At 40.6% G+C, this 10,009-nt stretch overlaps 1 protein-coding gene across 3 annotated transcripts; it reads right to left on the reverse strand.

Annotated features, from left to right (window-relative positions):
* Window positions 1-1,544: 1,544 nt before the first annotated feature.
* LOC145450154 (AP-3 complex subunit sigma-1-like) lies at window positions 1,545-9,750 on the reverse strand. 3 transcript variants are annotated; one of them, XM_080328651.1, is made up of 6 exons: window positions 9,591-9,750; window positions 9,437-9,528; window positions 4,439-4,622; window positions 3,398-3,505; window positions 3,203-3,267; window positions 1,545-2,172 (listed from the first exon to the last, which is right to left on the reverse strand). In XM_080328651.1, exons 1-5 carry the CDS (start codon window positions 9,657-9,659, stop codon window positions 3,205-3,207), a joined length of 516 nt encoding a protein of 171 aa, XP_080184777.1. In that variant the 5' UTR covers window positions 9,660-9,750; the 3' UTR covers window positions 1,545-2,172; window positions 3,203-3,204. The 3 variants fall into 3 exon arrangements, with proteins under 3 accessions (XP_080184777.1, XP_080184776.1, XP_080184778.1); XM_080328650.1 differs by lacking the exon at window positions 3,203-3,267; XM_080328652.1 differs by lacking the exon at window positions 3,203-3,267 and having other exon boundaries at window positions 9,587-9,732.
* Between the last annotated feature and the right edge of the window lie 259 nt (window positions 9,751-10,009).

Consider the following 10,009-nt stretch of genomic DNA (forward strand, 5'->3'; position numbering starts at 1 on the left):
AAGGGCGCATTTTTCCAGCAATTTACTAATCTAGTGTTTTTTTCGCCAATCTAGTGTTTTTTCAGGACATAATCTTGTGTTTTTCCGGGAACCTAGAGTGGCAACACTGGTTGTAGTCGTAGTAGCAGTCGATTAATCTAATAGCAATTAGCAACGTATCTTTGTTTCTTAGACGACTCAGTGCTTATTTTTAGTGGTTTTATTATTAGTGCTTACTTTTAACAACACTCTTGTATGATTTAAATCGAACGAATATAGTTTGTGCCTTTATATTCTCACGGATTTGTGGATCGCCAGGATCGGTAGTGTCTATTGTACCACATCAATTTGTTCAGCTTTTCGAGGCTTTGTATTCGATCCTCTACGTTGGCTGATAAAATCAGACTGTAGCATGTAGCTATAGTTAGGCTACTCATGAATTTTATTAGCAGTTGTGCGAATGTGCGTGTGCGCGAGCAACACAACACCCGTGTATATTTAACTTTATAATCGTTATTTGATTCAAGATAAATGACCAATTAATCTGTCCTTCACCCAGTTAGCAAAATGTAATGACTTTGCATCATCACTCAAACTTCGAGAATTCAATTTGACTTGAATCGAGTCACCTCCAAAAAACGGGTGACTGACTTGAGTCACCTTTGAAAATCGATTGACTTGACCTGACTCGAGTCAAAATGTGGAATGACTCGTGACTCGAAGGTAATGACTTGATCCCAACACTGCTTGAGAGGCAATTTCCACTTGCGAGATAACCGGACTGACATATCAACCTCGCCTCAGTATCAGTTTATTAATATATTCATCATTTCGAAACACCACACGCCTATCGAAACATGCGTCATTCATTTTAATCACTAGTCATTTTATGTTGCCTCATTATTTCGAAATTCGAGGCTTTAGTGTGCTGGAGTATATGCGCCTAATCAAATCTCCTCTGGACACCAGTCAATATATGTTGTCGGAATGAAGTGTCTGGTAAATGGCTCAGCATGTCAGCAATAGCAATCATATGCTGTAACTGCACGTTGATGATTCTTATTAGAAATGCCATTTTCACGGTAAGGTGAGTATCGTATCCATTATCCTCATTGATAATACAATAAGCCTGTCAATATCGACTCAAATCACTGTACCCTGCTCTAGACTACACAGATACGACTCTTTACCCTTGATTCGGCCAGGGATCCACCCTAGGGTTACCGTGTTTTGGAAGTATGTAGGACATTGTTTCAAAATTTTCAGCCTTCAGCCGGAGGAAAAATCGGAAAATTTTTCCCACTTCGTGGTCGGTTGACTAAAGAAATGTGAACTTCCCGAAATAGCCACCTGAGCGTTACTTCGGTGCTAATTTATTGTATCTGGCTTCGATTTTACGCTATATTTAAACAAAATTCCCAAAAAAGAGGACGTATGGTAACCCTAATCCACCCGTCCCACACTCAAGACTACATCGACAGCTCTCTTCAATTCAATATTCACTATTTAGTTGGACTTGATCTTACCGCTTGCATACAACACTTCAAATCAAATTTACAGCCACACAATTTTCAATAAGTCTATTACGTACTAAGGACGACAATACCAAACAAAAATGAAACACGACAGTTCATATCAAACTTTTGGTGGGATTAGGACTTTTCTCTCGTTTGTTTAGTCTATTGTGTTGTGTTACTGTGGTTCAATTTCGTTCTGTCATTGTAACTTAAGGGGTGAATGCATCCACTTCCCATCTCCACCATGATACCTTAATCATGCAGCGTTCAAGATATATACTAACATAACTATGAAAGACGAAATTCCAGAGTAACAGCAATTGAGTCGCTTACATATCTCTATCGATCTACAGACACCCGGCATTAATTAGCACACATTGCACAAATCTTTAAATGGATACGTTACTATGCAGACATCCATCGGTGGTGCCGAAAGCTTTTACCATTGAGTACTGACGCCGAAGAGTTTGTACAGATGAGAGTCAAACGACAAGATCTTGTACATTCAGAAGGAGTATAACTGTCCCATGGTTACGGCTACCAGCGCATAGTTTTATCGAAACGAAGGTAGTTTTGGAAGCTCTAAATTAGGCATGCGAATATCTTTGGGAAGAGTCGGCAGGTCGATATTCTTGATCGCGGCAGCGGCTTTTGCGGGAGCTGCAGATAAACCTGCCTGTGAAGAGACACGAGCTTGCAATTTGCTACAATGAGGGAAGCAGTTGAATTAATGAGCACACGCAATGGTTAGTGTCAGAAATCTGCTATTGATTATTGTGTTATTTCATTTTTGAATTTCAAGCCGGAATAGGAAATGACATTGGACTCGCCAAGGGTGATTGCTCCAGAGCTCAAGTTGTTCTTAGTAAATATCAAATTTTGAGAAGCAACATTCCAATCCAACTTTTTATCAGGGTTGTAACCGAATAACAACTAATTCTCAAGTTTATAGCTTCGACTCGAGTCAAGTCCGAGTGTTGAGACTAGAATCTGAGTCAGACTGTTCATTACTGTTCAGTCTCAAGTTCAAGTTGTGTTCAACCCATCTTCTACAACTCTTTTTTGGTGAAACGACTCCCTCGCATTCATAATATACTCATTTGTCTCACACTTATGCAGAGATGGTCCGTAAAGAAGTACTTCTACGTTGTCTTAGTACTCAGGTAGGTTTTTGGCAATTCGCACTCGTTCCTCAAGCGGTTTTGATCTTAGATTACTTCTACTTCACAGTTTCCAGTATTTTAGCCAAAACTAGTACTGGAATACTAACTTTTTTACTTAATTTGGAATCACTACGAGTACTTGAGTGTGAATTTTGGTCATTACTTCTATTCGAGTAGCAACAAGGGCTACTTTGACCACCGGTACTATTGACAGGCTTATTCTAGCAGATATAGACAGTTTCTGGCATTTATCAAGAGTCATATGGTAAAATCATGCAAACTGACTCGAGTACAAGTCCAGTCAATAGCATAGTGACTCAGGCCGAGTCGAGTCATTTTCCTTATTTAAAGATATGACGAGTCATCGAAAAATTGTGACTTTAGTCGAGTCACTACAGCCCTGCTTTTTATGGAATAACTGAACTTCAAAACAATATGAGGCCAAATGTATGTAATACAACTGAATTCTTAGGGTAGATTCAAGAGAGCCAAATGTCATTTCCTATAGCATCTGGCGATTGTTATGTCACACCCAGCTCTTGCCTTCAAACAGTCAGGTCACTTATCAATGCCTTTATCTTGCTTAGCTCTTGAGACAAATCCATCCCCTAGCAAGAGTCAATATATTACTTGACCATGTAATGGATGGATTCACTACTGTTTTTTTTGACACCAAGCTGTGGTGAATTGAATGCAGCTTGCAAGATTACAGGACCGACAATTGAACAGCTTTCTCACCTCGGACTTTTCGAGCTTGTCCTGTTCTAAAAAACGGGAAACAATTTCGTTCATGTTTGTTTCTAACACCATCCCTCCCATCACGATTTCCGCAAGGATGTGTTGCACCTGAGAGACAAACAAATTATTGTACAAATTACTACTCTCTCAACTAGGAGTACTTCTAGTTCAAGTGGATTTTGAAAACAGAGTAGTTCTACTTCTACTTGCGAATTTTGAAAATTGAGTAGCTGTAGTTCTAGTTGGTATTTCGAAAAAGTTAGTTGCCAAACAACAAGAAAACATGTGCTGTCGTTTGGCGTGAATCGTGATACCGGTGTTCTGTTATGCAATGTTCTTGCAGCCATTGCTAGCTCGGAGTCACCACTACTAACAATAGCATAGCCAGGGGGTAGGTTTTGGGGGCGAAACCCCTTCCATCTCAAATGAAACCCCGTCCTTTTGAAATGCCGATTCTATCTCGAATACTTCTCAAGTCATCTACAATTCAGTAATTTGTATTATCATCTATTGGTTAGTTGCGTTTTAGAAAGGAAAGGACGTAGTTTATTTTTGTCCTTGATGTTTTTTGCGGCATATACACCGACTCATGATACACATACACACGATCTGTGCATATATGCCTACCATGAGTGCATGATGTGCATATGCCGCTGGACAAGGAAGTGCAGATATAGCCTTTACGGCTTTCTAAGTCATGCACCACCCCTCCATGCTATCCCAGTAATACAGGAGTGCCAAGCAGGGAAGTCATGGTTACCAGTGTTACTGATCAGGTCTTTGGTCTGACCCGGCCGGGGATCGAACCCACAACCTACCGATCAAGAAGCCGGACGCTTCACCATTACGCTATCTTGTCGGTGCTGATTTTTAAAGGTCGTTCGTTCTAGTTGCGAATTTCGAAAAGCGAGTAGTTCTAGTCTTAGTTGCTCTAGTTGCAAGTTTTGAAAAGCGAGTAGGTCTAGTCGCTCATTTTAAACTGCAGTAGTTTGGACAAGTCTGGTTGAAGGATAAACGTCTACTCAAGCAAATAAGCGTCACCTTGTCAACGTGGAAGATTAAATCCAGTTCACACACGTTTTCAAAGCAGCGGTCGAGTGTCTCAACAAAGACTTGAATCAGGTCGAGAATACCCAGCTCGCTTTCTGACGAATCCACGCAGAACACGAAGTAAAGTGTTGCATAATGGCGGTATACCAGCCGATAATCCGATCCCCCAATCAGTCTGCAATGATGCAATGGGTTAGTTGGCATGCCATTCAAGTCAGTGTGTAAGATCTAGCTTGCACAAGAAACCATAACCCCGAATCGTTGGTCGGTAAACTGGCAAGGCTTAAATTCCATGGGCAACATTTTCAGTGCCATGAAATAGGCCTACGGGTCCCTACATTTTCTGGTGGTGTGTTGCAGGGAGGGACAATAGAAACATTACTACAACATGTCTCACTCTTGCTACGATTTCTGCGACGTCTTATGTGCATCAACGCAATATCTGCAGGTTTTGCGAGTTCTAAAATTTCTGTGGGATTGGCGTGGAGATTTTATGGGTTTTGCTCAAGGTTTCATCTGGTCACTTCCATAATATCAGGATTCTAAATGAAAAGTCAGGGCTCAACTCCATGTAAGAGAAACGTACATCAACTGAATATAGACCTACCTTGATAGATAGTGTATTGGTGTCAAGGTTTCACGTTCAGTCATTCAACACAGAATTTTATCGTAACCCATGGTAAGAGGTTGTGCAGGGATAATATACCCGCGCAGTGCACATACCTCACTCGAGTAGGCTACTAGTTTTTGCGATGTCCCGCAGGTATTATACTAGTTTTTGCGATGTCCCGCAGGTATTATACCCGTAGCAGATTTTGTAATTTTGCAGGATTTACAATGCTGTCTTTATTACGTGTAATAAATTGCAACAACCTCATTGCATAATCCCGCACATGTCCACTGAATTTTCGGATTTGGGTTTAAATTTGTACCCACAAATGCTCATCGTCACGAAAGAATTGATGAAAATTTATGAATCCAACTACAAACATACATAGTTTTGGTAGGCCCACCCAATTAACCAACAATTATCAATTATGAATAGATAAAGACATGCCAGACCGTTGGCATCAATTTAAAGCATCACAAGGTTGCGATAAAATGAAAAGATAAATCACGTTGTCAAGGGACTAGGGCAGTGGTTCTCAACCGGGTGTCCACAAAGCATTATCAGGGGTCCGCGAAACCACTGAATTTGCAAAGTGGTCGATAACCATTTTTCATTTATATTTCGAATCAAGGAAATCACCAGGCAGTTTCACTTCGATACTGACATCAACAGAATGGTTGTCTGAAATTAAGTAGGCTATCCTACTGTGCTAACGATTGAGTAACAAATTTGATTTGCCACATTGCTTACGGTACTGATGCAAACATATTCCCGTTTAGAGATGTATTGTTGGGCCCTGTGGATATAAAGCTGTATCAGTTGTACCAGCTGTATCAGCTGTATCACCCTGTGGATATAAAGCTGTATCAGCTATCAGCTGTAACACGGCTCTATCAGCTGTATCACTCTACCTGTATGGAATCTGTGTCTTGTGTTCAAACAATTCTTGATTTTTTTATTATTTTTTTTCAAGTACTTTTAACCTTGAGTATCATCGCTGCTCCCATATTATAGACCAGGGGTTCTCAACCTGGGGGGCGCGCCCCCCTTGGGGGGTGTGAAACATCTGAAGGGGGCGCGAAGAAGCGGTCACCTGAAAAATGGAGCGCGATTTGCCTCCAATGCAAGCGTGTTTCTCTCTATATAGACCCAATTTCATATTTTTTATTCTCTCATCAACATTCATAACCGACTATACCACCAAACAATCTGTTGGGGTTGCTAGCATCCCAGTTGGATTTTGTGATATGACGATAAGGGGGGCGCGAATGACGATAAGGGGGACGCGAAATTTTTCACTATCAAAAAGGGGGGCGCGTCAAAAAAAAGGTTGTGAACCACTGTTATAGACAAACCGTACCGAGATTCACCCAGGTATCACTCTGCAATTAGTATCAGGTCTATACTATGTCTGGGATGCGCAAAATAGTCTAGTAGGCTGTCACACATTTAGTGAGTCAGCTCTACTCGCCTACACGCGCGAAGAAAGAGAAATTTCTATATTTCATGATTGAGTCGGTCAATATATGATCGGGAATTGCATATAGATTGCCATCAATTTTTATAATGTCTCTCTGCTCACGTAATCTAATTTAGGCTACCGGCTGCTGGTAGAGCTGAGTGAGGTGTGCTTGAAAAGGTAGGAGCCCTCGAATAATTATTAATTAAACATCTCCGGGTGTGTATACCCGTTGGCAGGAACGAAACAGCACTTCATCAGGCTCCCCAAAAACCTGGCTCTTATACGTTGATAAAACGTCCCCCATCACGTTGTTCGCTTTATTGCCACGAAATTATTGTTGTAATGTTTAGTAAGCCAACGTGAAGCGCAAAAATTTTCAATAATTCATGATAAAATCGGCCTATAAGATCGAGATACAGCTGTGATACAGCTGATACAGCTATATATCCACAGGGTGATACAGCTGATACAGCTTTATATCCACAGGGTGATCCAGCTTTATATCCACAGAGTGATGCAGCTGATCCAGCTTTATATCCACAGGGTGATACAGCTGATACAGCTTTATATCCACAGGGTGATCCAGCTTTATATCCACAGAGTGATGCAGCTGATCCAGCTTTATATCCACAGGGTGATACAGCTGATACAGCTTTATATCCACAGGGTGATACAGCTGATACAGCTTTATATCCACAGGGTGATACAGCTGATACTGCTGGTGCAGCTGATACAGCTTTATATCCACTGGGCCGTATTGTTGGGGTTCGCAGAAAAAAAGTTCAAGTAGTAAGAAAAATTAGCGTGAATTCGAAATGTGTGCAAAAATCCAATTCTTCCTGTAGAAATGGGTTTTCGGCACACGTTCATAATTCGTATCAGATCGAAGATGACACGACCACGCATTTCAAGAATTGGGGCCGCAGAATTCGCTTTGAAATAAAATAAGTGTACACGATTTCTACAAGAATAGTATGTCATTTTCAAGAAAAGTCATTTAGTTAATGTTTAGCACTTATCTACACTCAGCAGTCAGCACTACAGTTAATATTTGCAGTTTGCACAAGATAGATGTCAATTCATCATCATTGGTTTATTAGCAATTTTATCAGTTCAATACACCACAGAAAATGCGATACAATGAAAAGACAGGAAGATGTCGAAGCGACAAGTCAATACAAAAAAAAATTAGACAAATTTGGTCTTAATGTTTCAAATCGATTTTTTAGCAGAAAAAGTCTTAAAGAAAGGAAAGGACGTAGTTTATTTTTGTCCTTGATGTTTTTGCGGCATATACACCGACTCATGATAGACATACACACGATCTGCGCATATGCATACCATGAGTGCATGATGTGCATATGCCGCTGGACAAGGAAGTGCAGATATAGCCTTTTACAGCTTTCTAAGTCATGCACCACCCCTCCATGCTATCCCAGTAATGCATGAGCGCCAAGCAGGGAAGCCATGGATACCAGTGTTACTAATCAGGTCTTTGGTCTGACCCGGCCGGGAATCGAACTCACGACCTACCGATCAAGAAGCCGGGCGCTTAACCATTAAAGACAAATTAGTCTTACCAAGTACTTTCTGTCTCAAAAGTAAGACACAAATTGATCGAAAATAGCAGCAGCGATTTGGGGCATCCTTTTCAATGTTGGGGTCTGAGCGAAGGGGAAGCATGAGAGAGACCTGAATTTGCAGTGCTGGGATAATACTGTACTAAGGAGTTTACAAAATATTCACTAGATAACTTTATCAAGGTACATGCCACTTACTACTGACATGTAATATTCAGAACAATATATATAAGGTTGTCTGAGTCAAAACTAGCATTTGTGGTGAGTGGGTAAAACGAGACCAAAAAAACTGCAAAATTCGTCTTGAAAACAAGACCAAAAAAACTGAAGCATCAAAAATTATCTCAATAAGCTAGCTGTGTCTGTAAAGTTATTGGCACAGTATTGTTCCATGGTCTCTACCACTCTCCCCCTTCACAGCTTCACTCAGAACGGTTCTGAGTGAAGAACCTAACATTGAAAAGGATGCCCCCAAAGCACTGCTTCTATTATCGATCAAGTTGGGTCCTATTTTTGAGATAGAAAGTACTTGGTAAGACAATCTGGTCTTTAAGACTTTTTTTTTCTAAATAGCCTAATCGATTTGAGACCAAATTTGTCTAATTTTATGCTTTTGGCCCATGTCAACTTCCCGGTCTCATTTTTAAGACCATGTTGTTTCTTGATTAGGGAAAATTAGTCTTAAAAACAAGACCAAAAAAATGGATGAATCACAAACTGTCTCAATAAGCACAATATGTCTTATAAGATGCGTTTTATTGGTCTGATTTTTAAGACCAAATGATTGTGACAACTTTATATGGTCTTAAAAAGCTGACTCAGTCTTAATTTCAAGACCTTACTTCATCAGCAAGACTGAATTTGCTGAAAATGAGACCAAATCATCCTCACGTCTTAAATTTGAGACCAAATTTGTCTATTTTTTTCTTAGTGAGCCTGTATGGAATCGGTGTCCTGTGCTCACACTATATTCTATTTTTAAATTACTTTTTATTAAATTACTTCAACTTGGAAAATCATCGCTGCGCAGGCAAAAAGGCCAGCGATTCCAATCAGGTTAGTGAGTATTCTATGAAATTGCACAATAATGGAGCTAAATATGAATTGAAACTTGTGTGTAGGGGGGGTGGGGGGGGTGACGGTCCGAAAGGGGTATGTGAAGACAGAGAGATTGAGAACCCCTGGACTGGACTATTAAGAAGGAGTATACTATACTCTCTAAATGAGTAGCCTAGCGCTAGCTGGGCTAACTATCAACTTGGCAGTGTGAGTTCAAATGGAACCTCAATATGCGTATCTGCCATTTAGAACGATGGTCTTAACCCTAAATCACTCACGTTCCGCCTTCCAAAAAACTACAGACATTGTCGTCCCTTCGCGAAACGAGGTGGAATGTTTCGCGGATTATCTGTTGCTGTTCATCTTCGCTCTGAAAGTACGATAACGGTAGGTAGATGAGGACGACAACGGTAGTATCAAAAATATACCAACATAATGCTGATAGAATTTGGACAATCTCGGTTTACCGTGATTGTTGAACACTAAAATCGCTTTGATCATCTTGACCCGTTTCGAACTCGATTACTTAACAAAATCCGATGTCTTGCCACGAATGTTCTCTACCCGGAATTATTTCGGTACATCGAAATAATCACTGGCCACACGTGACAGGTTAATGCAGTTCTGTTGTTCCTGTTCGTTCTTTTAGTCCAGTTCAGGTATTAATAAATAGCCGATTTCAAAATGCGGTAACGTTGAGACATATGAAAAGATAGGGAAGAATCGACTACTTGGTGTAGTCATTCAATTGAACAGTCAGTCACCTTCGCCTATAACAGGGGTCGGCAACCTTTTGCTAGCCGCGGGCCAAATTTCCAGTGTACAACTTTTTGGCGGGCCGGACTTTTTCT

Source organism: Botryllus schlosseri, chromosome 11 (assembly GCF_051294905.1).
Source record: "Botryllus schlosseri isolate E-star chromosome 11, Bs_hap1, whole genome shotgun sequence".
NCBI lineage: Eukaryota > Metazoa > Chordata > Ascidiacea > Stolidobranchia > Styelidae > Botryllus > Botryllus schlosseri.